The sequence below is a fragment of the Emys orbicularis genome, chromosome 5 (assembly GCF_028017835.1).
Source record: "Emys orbicularis isolate rEmyOrb1 chromosome 5, rEmyOrb1.hap1, whole genome shotgun sequence".
Lineage (NCBI taxonomy): Eukaryota > Metazoa > Chordata > Testudines > Emydidae > Emys > Emys orbicularis.
Window position 1 is genome coordinate 76,385,679 of NC_088687.1, and position 13,549 is coordinate 76,399,227.

The following is a 13,549-nucleotide window of genomic DNA, read 5'->3' on the forward strand; positions in this document are numbered from 1 at the left end:
AAGGGCATGGTATTCTGTGTGTGTTTTGTAGTGTTATAACCTTCAGATGAATTAAATGATGTATTTAAAACAACAGAAAATAGCAGCAGCTGTCTTTCCAGTTGTAATGGACTAATAAACTCTCCTACCTGTATTGTAATGTTTGGTGCAATAACATAAATCTTTCTCTTCTTTCAACAGAAACTGTGGCAGAGTGAGCCCTTCTGCTACCTGTACAGCTCCCTTTTCTTGCCATTCAAAAATGAGATCGTTCATTGTATATCCAACTAGAAAAACAAACAGAACAACAACCCATAAATCTACTGCAAAGTTTTTAAAATACGTGTGATGCACCAAATACCAATGTCCTACACAAATTATATGAGATGAGAAAAATAGCAGGTTCCACTATATCAGTCAGCCAAAGGGGATCAGCACTCATCTCGGTCATGCAGATCTAGGCTGACAGTTATTTATGTGGATCCCCCTAAAAACATATGGCCAAATAGATTGAGAGGGAGATTTTCAAAAGTGCCTAAGGAAGTTGGATGACTAACTCTGTTGGGTGCTTTTGAAAACCTCACTCTCTGTTTATTATGGAGAGTACAGGCCCATTGATTTAAATCTTGTGAAGTTGTAGTGTAGTTTTGAAATAGTGCCTTATACACTCTTTTATTTTTTCTGGATCTAAGTGGCTCTGAAACAATTTAGGCCCCAATCAGGTGAAAATATACAGGTGCAGTCCAGCAGTTCTCTTTCCAGGACTAAGGCCATAGTTGGCTTGAAAAGATATTTTTTTCTTTGAAGCAGGTGCAAGACCAGAAGAAAAACTATTGTGATTAACTACCAAATCACTATCAGACTGTGATAATGTTCCTACATGCCTGCCTTCCTATCCCCACAGCTCTATGTTAAAAAACAAACAAAAAAACACCATGTGTATCATAATTGTAGCTTTAGGAAGATTACTGTATAAGTCAGTCCAAGTAGCTGTTTACACAGAATCAGTGGTATAACAATCCGTGTCATGGCCAGACAGTGGAAATATTAACCCAGGGCCAGATTCTGGCTGATTGGTCAGCAGGTGGCCAAGTTGAGAGAGAGCACAAGGAGCTACACACAAACCATGCCTAGTAGCTGCCTGGAATCCCATGGGGGTAAACAGCCCCTACTCTCTCTGTGCACTGCAGGTGTTAACTTTCTGAAGGTAAGTGGGGAGGTGCAAAGTATGTGTGGGGACCTGTTCCTTTCATTTCTCCCTCCCCTCCAACCCCTTGTTTCAGAACTGGCTGGATATGAATCTATCAGCATGTGACACCCTCTGTGAGGGCAGTAGTTACTGCTTCAGCTAGAAGGAATATTGCTCATAGGCACCGGCTTCCTTGCTTTCCCCTGGGTGCTCGACCTGGCCCTGCCCCTCTCCACCTCTTCCATGTGGCCCTGCCCCACCCCCATTCCAATCCCTTCCCCAAAGTCTCCGCCCCCTCCCTGCCCATATTCCAATCTCTTCTCCAAATCCCTGCCCCGCCTCTTCCCCACCTCCTCCCCTGAGCGCGCCACGTTCCCACTCCTCCCCCTCCCTCCCAGCACACCTCCAAACAGCTGTTTGGCAGAGGCGGGGGGAAGCACTGGGAGGTAGGCGGAGGAGCGGGGATGCGGCGCACTCGGGGCGGGGGGAGGTAAGGGGAGCTTGGCTGCCAGTGGGTGCTGAGCACCCACTAATTTTTCCCCGTGGGTGCCCCAGCCCCAGAGCACCCACGGAGTCGGCACCTCTGATACTGCTAGAATTCCAGCTGGGATTTCCATCCAGAGAACTGAACCCTCCAACATACCTCCCCTGCACAATGCTGAATTGTTCTCTAAATTTCCTTCTAAGGAGCTGATGGAGTTCTCATGGTTTTGAACTCTGCATGCTAACTCCCTCCTTCCCACCCAAACTCAGTGTTGGAGAGTAGCCTTTCCCAAAACCTAACCGCCTTGAACAATAGGAAAATGGAAATTGGAACCCAGATCCAAATTTCACAAGTGGCTCCTTTCATTATGATGGACTGAACCACCAGGGACTTAATGGACTTTGAACACCTACTTGCATCTGAATTATGTGGCTTCAGCCCATCTCTACTTTTAAAAGTTTCTTAGCCTTTTTAGTATGTTGACTTAATCAGATGCAAGAAAGACAACAGACTGTTCACATCAACCACGGAGAACTGGAAAGCTCTTTTAGTCTTACAATACATGTTCAAAATTTTCTTCCAGGTAACCCTTCTCTCCCAAACATTGAAATCTTCTGAGTCTCAGTCAAGGAAATTTTTGTAATTACTTCCTGATGTGTGAGAAAATCCATGGGCTTTGTCTCCTTCACCATTCAGTGACCTAATTACTACTTGTCTGAGCAATGTTTAGATATACATACTTAAACATAATATACTGAAAGTCTGAGTTAGCAGCTGAAAGAAATGTCTGAGACAAACCACTTCTTGTGTACTCTAACCAGACTGTGTTCATACATCACATCAGTTAACTCCTTTTAACACAGTTTGGCATAATTCTCAACACTTCCGTGCCCCCAACTGTTCCTCATGTTTCCCTTGGGCAGCATTGTATACAAATTCTCCACAAACACTCCATGTCACAATTATTTGATTAACTGTTTTCTTTGAGGGGTTCGAGGAGCGTGTTGAAGAAGAGACCACAATTTTATTTGAAGTAGACGCATTACCTACCCATAGTTAAGATTAGACCTCGTGTCATAGAGTTCATTTTATTTCTACATTACATTTGTGATTAAACTCTTATTTTTCTGTCTTGTTTACCACACATGACATTCTGTAACATAACCAGCTTTAAAATCCACCATTGATGGCTCGAAACTATGAAACCTCAAAACTGTAGCTCCTATAAAACTTTGCATGCATTCAGACAAAAAACATCTCTGTGTATAAACAGATTATCATTTGAAGCACGTACATTATAGCTAGGAGAAATATCCCCAGAGGAAAAGTCATTGAACTGACAAGAAACAACTGCTGTGTCAAAATGTATTTCACTAAATCAAATTCATTTATAATGCATGTTTTTAATTACTATCTACCTTGGCCACCTATTTTTATATTATACAGTATGTTTAGCATAAATTGTTAATATTTTAAGTTTTGATATAATATTTTTAACCATAGTTTTTCTGTTTAAATATACAAATAATATAGCTTTGGCTTTTTCCAATATTACAAATATAGTTTTATAGCATTATATTTATAAGATAAATTATATATCAAAGTGCAAAAGGCCAAATGCAGAGGTGAATCTAAATTCATGTAAAGGAATCTAAAATGATGGAATATACACAGTCTTCCTACCTCTTATCTAGACTAGATCCTTTACTACTGTGTAACTTATACCCTTTTTACTCATTGCCTCTAAATTTGGTCCTCTGAGTTAAGGTTAAAATCAGTTTTGAATTTTGGCCAGTGAGCAGTGTACAGTTTGGCAGATGCCCTTGTGTTGTTGACAACATATTTCCTATTTGCTAAAATCAAAAATAAATTGTGACAGATATGGGAATTTCCTGCAATATACTGGAAAACCTTACTGAATTACGTTTAAGTATCTTATGAGTTCACTGTATTAAAATGCAAATGTATCCCCCTGGTTATTCAAGATCTCAGCCTTTTGAAACTTTGCCATCAGGAGGGGATTTTTGTCTGCTGCCCACTTGTTATGTGAGGAAAAGACCAGAGGCCCAAACTGTATAAAGGAGTGACTCAGAGAATCATGGGTGTGACAATTCTGAGCTAATAGCTTTTAACTTGTGACCACAGAAAAAACCCTTGGTGGGGTTTGAAGGACTGACTCCTACCAGAGTCCTTGTTGCAATTGGAATGATCTCTGGTAAGCTTATTAACGTGCATGTAGGTTTTTATTGTTTTTAATGTTTTCTCTGTAATACTTTCACCTTAAGAGTGAATGTGCTTGCTTAGGAAAAGCTGGCAACTTATAACTGTGAACAATTATTCTATTTATAGCCTCTGAGGAGAAAAGCAAAGCAGGCTGCTCAGGCAGTCTCACTTGCTGGGGAATTTACAGTGCAGCCTGGAACTGTCCAGTCTGGACATACCCTGGTCAGGAGGGAGAGAGAGACATGTATCTCCATTCAAGATAGGTGATCACTGGGGTGCCAGAAGCCTTAGAAAGGGTACCCTTGGTAAACCATAGAGGGGGCATACAGGTGCAGGTGTCCTGAACTGTGACCTAAATAAACTGGACTTTTCTGTTTTCTTTTCTTTTATTTTATTTCCTTCAGAAATTCCCATTTGCTAGGTAGTTATTTCTAGTCCAGTGTAGCTCTGAACCTGAGAGAAAGGCAGGGGTGAAAGTGAGCCGGTATGGACCGGTACAGCGTACCGGTAAGAACCCGCACCGGCCCGTATGCAGCCCACTGCTTTAATGTCCCTGCCCCTTTTGCCTCCCCCATCGGCAGCCCTGCTGGTAGGGTCCGTACCGGCAGGGCCACAGACAGGGGAGACAAAAGGGGCAGCGCTTTAAGGACAGTCCTTTGCAGCGGCAGCGCTTTAATGTTGCTGCCCCCCCCCCACATTGGCGGCCCTACCAGCAGGGCCACTGACGGGGGTGGGGGGGCACAGCAACGTTAAAGCACTGCCATGGCAAAGGACCCTGCAGCGCTTTAACGTCCCTGCCCTTTTTGCCCCCTCGGCCACCGATAGGCGGTAGGGGGGGCAAAGGGAGCAACTGCCCGGGGCTCTGGCCCTTTAAATCGCCACTGCAGCCCAGGGCAGCGCAGGCCAGGCGGCCTGGGAGGGTTGGCTGGGGGATGCTTACACTCAGCCCAGCCCCTTCCGCCCGAGGCCCCTCCCCTTCTGGGAGCTGGCCCTGGCTGCGGCCCCGTACCGGTAAGTGTATGTAGTTACTTTCACCCCTGGAGAAAGGGGAGGCAGGAATAGTGACAGGAGGATCTGGTGTTATTTGTGGAGATGAAGCAGAAAATATGCAATCCATTTGTAAGAGTAAATCAACTGTACAAGAAAAAATCCAAACTCCAGAAAGAGGATTGTGCAACAGCATTTTGAATATTAGGGAGCTAAAAACACCTAAATCCTTTTTGTCTCAGAATTCCTTGCAGAAGGAATAGTAATGTAGGGGATAGCTGAGTTTCCATGATACCACTGCCCGAAAAATATTCTTGAGTGTTGGTGCATTTTGTAAAGAGTTGCTGAAATGACAAAGGAACTAGAGCACAATGATGGTGACTAGGCTGTGTGTACTGGATGTGAGCTAATTAGGGAGGGATTATTCTTTTTAATTTGTGATATAACTATATCATAGACCTAGCAGTTGCCATTAAAATGTCAGAAATTGTCACAGTGTAGTATAATAGCACTCAGTTTAAGAACTCCGACGCCATAGTATTGGGTGTGGTGTATGAAATAAAACCCGATATGTAGTTAGAAACAACTGTAGTTACTGTGTGAGATCTATTTTATAAACATAGTCCCTAATTCTATAAACATTTACATATCTGAGTACCTTGAAGAACCTGAGTGAACTCAACCCAGTGATATCTAATGAGACTAATCACATAATTAAAAGAATAGGAGTACTTGTGGCACCTTAGAGACTAACAAATTTATTTGAGCATAAGCTTTCGTGGGCTACATCCCACTTCTTCGGATGCATAGAATGGAACATATATTGAGGAGATATATATACACACACATACTGGCCCTGCCCCCACTCCACCTCTTCCATTCTTTTGCGTAGAGACTGTCCAGTTTGGCCAATGTACATGGCAGAGATGTTAGTCTCTAAGGTGCCACAAGTACTCTTCTTCTTTTTACGGATACAGACTAACACGGCTGCTACTCTGAAACACATAATTAATGTGACTCATGTGCATGTGTTTTCTGATTGGAGCCAATGTTTGTAATAATAATTTAAAAAATTAGAAATCCCACTAGATATGGCAACAGAGCAGGAATCCCTATAATGCACTTTGTATGCTCATTTCAATAAAGACGTATTTTAAAAGTACACAGAACTACCTGCTATACAGGAGTCGTGCACTGTCTATGAATAGGAGTTATTTAAGGGCCCATATTGGCACAACAACAAATGTGTTTAAACAGGCCATCAACAACTTTGGGCTTGAAATTAGACAAAGGCTTCTAACCATCAAAAGAGTGAAGCTCTGGAATAGCCTTCCAAGGGAAGCAGTCTGGGCAAAAAAACCTAACTTGTTTCAAGACTAAGCTTGATAAGTTTATGGAGGGGATGGAATGTGAGGTTGCCTACAATGGCATATGGCCCATCTGCTACTGCTACTGCTATTACTATATATATATATATATATATATATATATATATATATATATATATATATATATATATATATATTTAAGAATCTAAAGTGGCGTCTTTTGTTTTTCTTCAAAACAAAGAGGAGTCCCAGTGCTGATACAGGGGCACAAAGATCTGTCATGAGCGAGCAATTGAAGAAATAGTGACAAACAAGGAGGACTTGAAGTGTCTATTTCCAGCCCTGGATCTTCTGAGAGGTCACCTAGGAAGAAGTCCTATGCAGCAGTCACAGCTGACGAGGCTTGATCTTCTGGGTAAGACTCCTCCCAATGGAAGCATTATCCTAGGATGCATTGGCACAGATATGTGATTCAGTTGTACTACACAGGGGAAATAGACACATGTGCTGCTTGGAATTTTGTTGTTGGGACTCTCTTGTTAAAATCTTTAGGATTCTTGACGGCACAACTGAAAGCTGTGATACACCTGCCAGGTAACAGAGAATTTTGATGTCAGTTTTTAGTCCTACAGTGAAATGGAATTTTTCTGGGAATGGTTTGGAATTAGGAAGAGGTGTAGGGAATGGGATGGCATAGTAGATGTTTCTTTATTCCAACCTGCTATTAAGCCTGTGACACTTCTGCAATGAAAATATACATTTTGCAGATGTTCTGCGCTGGGTTTCACAATATGCTAAAGTGTTACAGCCTCCAGGTAAAGCTTCTGATCAATTTAGGGTTTGGAATGGTGAATTTTAAAGGCATCACTGAACTTTTCCAGGTAAATAATACAGTGAAACATCTCTCCAATATATTTTACTTAGGTTCTGAATAGGGCTATCCTGGATAGCCAAACACTTGTTTTACCTGTGGCTCTACAGAGCATTTTAGTGTGGGCTGTGGTGTGAGGAAGTGCATACGCTGTGATTCTAATGCACACAAGACTGAGGACTGCAGGGACTTCATTAGATGCAATATGTGTGGGAAAAGTGGTAGTTCCCGGAGGCCTGGCACAATAGGGGAAGACATCATTCCCAGTCTCACAAGTATCTTTCCCGGGGCCAACCATCAGAGGATTCCAAGCAGCCCTGCAAAGATTAATGAAGGCCCCATTTGAAGTGGTAGGGCCTTTCTGCTTTTGGGGGAAGGACTTGCCTTGTTTACTGATACAGGACTGGGAAGAAATGAGAGAGTGGGAACCATTAAGAGTCAGGATGACACAGATGGGGACATGAACACTGGTAATGTGGGGCAGGCAGTCAGAGACAGGGAGGGGAAAAGAGAAACTGTGGAAGGAACATCCACATGCATAATTGTTTTTTTTTTTTTTTTTAGGAATCCCAGTTACCTGGGAGGAATTGGCAGGCTACATGTATGGCAGACTCTATTGTTGGGGAGCAGATTTTGATGTGCTGTGCTTCAGAAATGGGAGAGTTTTTCTTGAAATCAGACTGGGAATGAGGGGATCCAAGGAGAGTGAAGGTGGCCACCACTATCTGAATCACACAGCATTATCTGTTCCAACAGATAACCGTTTTTCTGTATTAGGCGTTGTTGCAGACAAGGAAGAGCAGAAAAAGATGTTACAAATGCATTTATTGGGGGAAAAGAAGGCAAAGGTTATAGAGTTTGATTAACTTGAGAAAGAACCATTAGAGTTGGGATCAGGATCTGGGGACTCAGGAGGCCCTCTCGTTGAGAATAATGAACCAGTTAACAAGAAGGTGACCTTCTTTGATTCATAGGGACTGATACTTATGATGGTACAGGGTTACTGTTTTATACTTAAGCAGTATGAGAACTGTGGCTGGGAAGGGTATTATTACTGGTTTCTGTTATTTTAGTGTGAGGTATCATTGTATTACCATCTATGTTACCATCAGAGTCAGAAGCTGAGGAAAGGGTTGGTTGGTTTGTTTCTTTGTTTGTTTTCTTCCAAAAAAAGGGGATCTTCAGCTATCTGGAATTTGAGGCCTATTCCTCTTTTGAACATGGATTATAAAATTTTGACTTCCATTCAAGCCAAGAGGGAGGGGAAAATAGCAGGGAAATTATTGCAATCCAGTCAGTCTAATGCAGTTGAAAGTCATACAATGGCAGATCTTGTGTAAATTGTGGGATGTATTTGAAAATGGGTGAACATGGTGACTGTGAGAATGGTAGGGTTATGTGTTGGCCTTGAATCAGGCCAAAGCTTTTGATAGAGTGAAACTGCCTTACTTATGATTGGTCCTGTCTCAGTCTGGTATTCCCTCACAGATTCTTAATTGGCTACAGATTTTGTACAGATTTCATGCACTATGTATTCCTTTCGTAAATGGGTAAAGAATAGAGGCTATACAGATACATACTGGGGTAAGGCAAGATTGTCCTTTGAGTCCATTGTTATATTCTTTTTCTTTGGGTCCTTTATTGTGGGCAGCCTGTGATATCAGGGGTTTCAGGTCTTAAATACATGGATTAAGGGGGAGATGACTTTTACTCTGTGAATGACTATTTTCACCCATGGATGATGTCACAGTGGTTCCAGGCAGTACAAAAGGTACGGACTTTTTGACATCTTAAACATTTAGCAGCTGGAGTAGTGAAGAACAAGGCTCTGTGGGTGAGGATTTTGAGGTGCTCTTTTGCTCGTCCAGAGGAGTTGCAAATTATGAGCCCTGGGGTTATAGATATTTTAGGCCTAATCTTCTGTGGTGATTCAGTTGCTGAGTTGAACTGGGAGAAGAGGTTTGCCTCCATCCAGGTTAAGGTGATGAAATGGGAGAGATAGACCCTGATGTTGGCAGAAAGGGTGGTGATAAGTAAAACATTTCTGTTATGTCTTTGTATTTACATGGCATGTGTCTATCCAGTCCTAGAAAATGGTAGGTCAAATTGACAGGGTTGTTTTTTTTAAGATGCTCTGGGGCAATAAATGTAACCTAGTGAAGAGATGCATAGTCTACATACCAGTTAAAAGAAGGGTAGAGGATGGTATTCTCTGATGATTTCTTGATGTTGGTGTTTTTGTTTTTTAAATTTTCATAGGGTTCATGTGGTGAGATAGGAAATAGCCACTTCTTTTCGAGCATTCGTGGGAAATGTCACAGGTAAAGAAATGGGGTAACTGGTAGGGGAAAAAGGGATGCAGCCCATAAAAAACATATTTTTTTTCCTGCAACAGCCCTGCAGGCTCCCTCTTGCATACAACTTGCATTAAGATGTATCTTCTGACTATTGGCAAATTCAGGCAACAGCATTCCAGCCTGGTGACTCGTAGTTAAGTAGAGCATTATGCCAAGGGGTTCTTAAGGAATAATTTTCAGAATACCATTTGGCAGTACTACTGAATTGTCCAGAAGACTGTCTCAGTGAGTGATTGCTGTACCTTTGAAATAAGAGTTCCCTTCACAGTGGCTGATATTTCATGGTACTTGGTATGTCCGAGGTAACTTTCAAGGGAAACGCAGATAAAGGCTGCTGCCAGGAAGCCTGCTCTGGATCAGAGGAGACAATGGAACACATTTTATTATTCTGCTCCTTTATTGTCCACAGCTGGGAGCTGATGCTTGCAAAGCTACAAGTCCCACTGTTGTGCGGCCAGACTTATGAACTGGCTCTTGGACGTTTTCACGCACCATAGGATTCGGCATCTTTCTTGATAAGGAAGGTCAGACATTTGCAGCATATTTTCTTTGAGAAGCTGGCAGTTGTTAATGCAGAGGTTTTATACTCTGTCTCAAAGCTGCTGTTCAGCTGATTTTAGGCACAGAACAACTCACTTGAACCTCTAGCCCACACTATTTGTGCACTCATTCGATTGCTGGCAATGGCAGAGAAAAAAAAACAAATGAGTTTGGTGGAGTGGTGGTCAGCATGGCGGTGGGGCTAGGATTCCAAATTGACCTTTTACTTTTGAGAACAAAGAGTCTGGGGTGGGGTGAGTTTGGCTGGTCTCTTTTTGTATCCATGATTTGTCCTCATTGTGACTGTAATTTTGGAGTTTTGTTTTGAAGTTTTTTATTTAAATACACACAGAGAGTGAAACCCTGACCCCAGGATAGCCAACAGAACAGTGACTAGGACACTGCTGGTCTGGGAAGTGGGGAGTGGGGGCCCATGCTCAAATCATCATCTGAATTATATAGTGCCCTGGTGAATGCACTAACCACTGGGCTATTAGCTATTCTGGGATGGTCTCATATTTATCCCAAGCCAGGAAAGGAAAATTTCTAAAATCTCAAGAACGTGTGAGGGATGAGAAAACCAAGTTTTACCTAGCTCTAGAAGGGATCTTGAGAAGTTCCCGAACATACACAAATATGCAGATAGGGAAGTTGATACAACCTAGGCATCTGAGCATCTGCAAGGAAACTAATTCCCAAACATGGTGGCACTGCAATGAGCCACTTCTTCTGCATTGCTCTTCAAGCTCAGTGTCATATCTGCCAGCAAAGTTTGTCCAGGAGCCATGCTATTATATTTGTTTTACCTTCTCCAGAAAGGGTAAAATTGCATAGGCATTAATGCTTGTCTCACCAGCATTATCTCTCACATTGATATCTGGCCAAAAATACATTGGGTCTCCATCCTCCCTTTCTTGCACTTTTTTTTTTAAATGGCAACTGATGCAGGGATGAATTTTGAGTTTAACTCACTTCCCCTAGGGAAATCTCCTCCCCCAACTCTTGACTAATTACGTGTCCTAGTTCTCTTATAGCTTCTAAGCCACCATCTTATTTGTGACTGGATGGACAAGTTGAACAACTGTCTTCTGGAGAGCATATTATTGGTATGGATTATCTGCAGAGTACAGTAAGAGCCAGATCCAAATCCCTCTCAAATCAATAGGAGTCTTTCCATAGACTTCAGTGGGCTTTAGAACAGTACCTAAGTACATAGTATCCTCATTCTTTATGGACACTAAGCATGCTACTTCCATTGCTATCTCCATGTGCTTTTATTCCAGCTTTGCAGGACACAGATCTGCAAACTACACATGTATCTGCTTTTCCTGTACTGCAGCATGATATTCTGCCACTGTGTCAACAGGATATCTTTACTTCCTTTTTTAGTGTGACAATTTGACAAATATCATATTTATTGTTGGTCTTAAGAAAAATCAGGAAGTAACTCAAATAAATTTGTTATGCTGGAAGGTTCTAATGGATTCCATCAAGTGAATCTTTGATCCAAAGATAATCACAGACCTTGCTAAAGCATTCTTTCAAACTAAAAGGAAGAAATAATTAAGCCCTTTTATGTAGCGAGACAGCTGGAAACAATGGAGGCTATTCCTTATCCCACATTGCTAGACTTAAGTGGAACTATTCCAGGCAGTTTAACAGGAATTTCCCTGACTGAAAATGCAGGGACTCGGAGTATGGTTTGCAGGCTGTGGGTGTTAAGAGGAGAAAGCCTGGAGAAGAAACCTTGAGAGAAGGCTGAGATATGGAGCTTCTTGCGTACAGGGCTCGCTGCAGGGGCACAGGGGGATTTTGGAGAAAGGAAACTCCAGGCTGTTTGTTTCTACTGTGCTCAGGGAAACAGGACATTGTGTACGTTCTTTGCAAATAAACAAGATTACACCAAAGAAATACCTGATTCATATTAACATTTTCTCCTCCTACCCTGTAAGGCCGTGAATATTGGCTAGCTCCTCGGGCCAAAGGGACAACAATATCATGCTTGTCTCTCTTCACCATAATATATGCTTCCAAATGGGATTACTCTCTATATAATAACTTTTACTGATTAAAAGCTAAAATGAATTTCATATTTTCCCAATTACTACATCAGAAATACTTTAATAGAATTTCAATTTCTTACCTCTCCTATACTGTAATCACAAAAGTTAAAAAGTAGTAACTACTTTTATTCTAAAAGTTACAAATACTTTCACAATGAGAGTCGCTTAAAGCCTTCTGGGAATTATTTACAGCAAGCTACATAAAGAATATCTGTTCAGGCTACAGTCAGAGGAAGTTTAGTATGTGTTAACACCCAACAAATATCTAACAATGTGTCTGAGTTGCATGCGTGACTGAGGGGAAAGCAGACTTCTTTGTGTGTGAGGGAGACGCATACCATTTTAACGTAACATTTTAAATATTTAAGCAAGCACAGAGTGCTGCTAGCTTAATTGTTGTAATACAAGTGCTTAATTTAACAAGTCAGTCGGTTCTTTTCTTTAGGATTATCATAAATAAGTTTTCCCCATAGTCTTTTCCCCCCTCTGTTTAACTGACTGAACACACTGCTTTATTCTGGACAACTAAAGTTTTCCTAATTTTTTTTTCTTGAAAAAACATCGATAGTTCATAGTAAATCTTTTAAAGTCTAGCTTCATGGATGATGCCATAGTTAGCAAATGCCTTACTAATTCTGAAGCTGAATAAATGAAAGAGCCTCAAATAGCTACAAGTGCTTCGGGTTGTGATTTTAAAAGTCAGAGGTGTTCATTCAAAATACCCAAATTAAGGGCAAAATTCTCTTTAGTGTGGAGAGCTATATAAAGTTCATGAAGAACTCCCATTGATATCCCTGGGATGTCTGCAAGTGGATAAACGGTAGTACACTCAACAGCCATTCAGACTGTGGTAACAATAACAAAAAAACCAAACACCCAAAAAAACAAAACAAACAAAAAACCTACAACATGACTCAGAGGACAATTTTGCCTTTGAAAGAACAAAAAGGCATAATTCACATTTTTTTGTGTTGATTTTTTAATGCAGGCAACTCTATATACTCTCCAGGAGGATGAATGTATTACTGTTAAAAAGTATTGGTAATTACTCACAGCCTATGCAGTGTAGTCATCAAACTGAATGGAAAGGAAAAACAATAAAAAAGTATTATTTTGAGTTTTTGGTTCAAAATTAAAGCTGACCCCTCTGCTGTAACGCCACAATCCCAGCCCTTGCACTCCTGGAACACTAGAGGGAAAGTCACAGCATGGCTATCAGCAGTGAGGCCATAGCTCCCACTATTTCCCTCTATATGACCTGGGTCTTTGTGACTTGGGTTCCAATGTAGAAGCAATGGAGCAGTGAAGAGGGAAATAACACATGCTGTTATCTTTACAAAGAGCATAGAACTGTCACCATGTCAGAGGCGCTGCCCCCTGGAAGTGTTCTGCTTGTTACAGCACACAAGTGGTGATTGCTCCCTCTGTGTGCTTTTTAGGGTGACCAGATGTCCCGATTTTTATAGGGACAGTCCTGATTTTTAGGTCTTTTTCTTATATAGGCTCCTATTACCCCCCACCGCCGTCC

General features: G+C 41.5%; 1 protein-coding gene across 2 annotated transcripts in view; it reads right to left on the bottom strand.

The window, feature by feature from the left end:
• The window catches only part of GLRA3 (glycine receptor alpha 3), a 139,156-nt gene that overhangs the window by 31,515 nt on the left and 94,092 nt on the right, over window positions 1–13,549 (bottom strand). For both annotated transcript variants that reach the window (XM_065405178.1, XM_065405179.1), the window contains one exon: window positions 129–266. In XM_065405178.1, coding sequence (XP_065261250.1) covers window positions 129–266 — 138 coding nt within the window. The remainder of the gene's footprint in view (window positions 1–128; window positions 267–13,549) is intronic.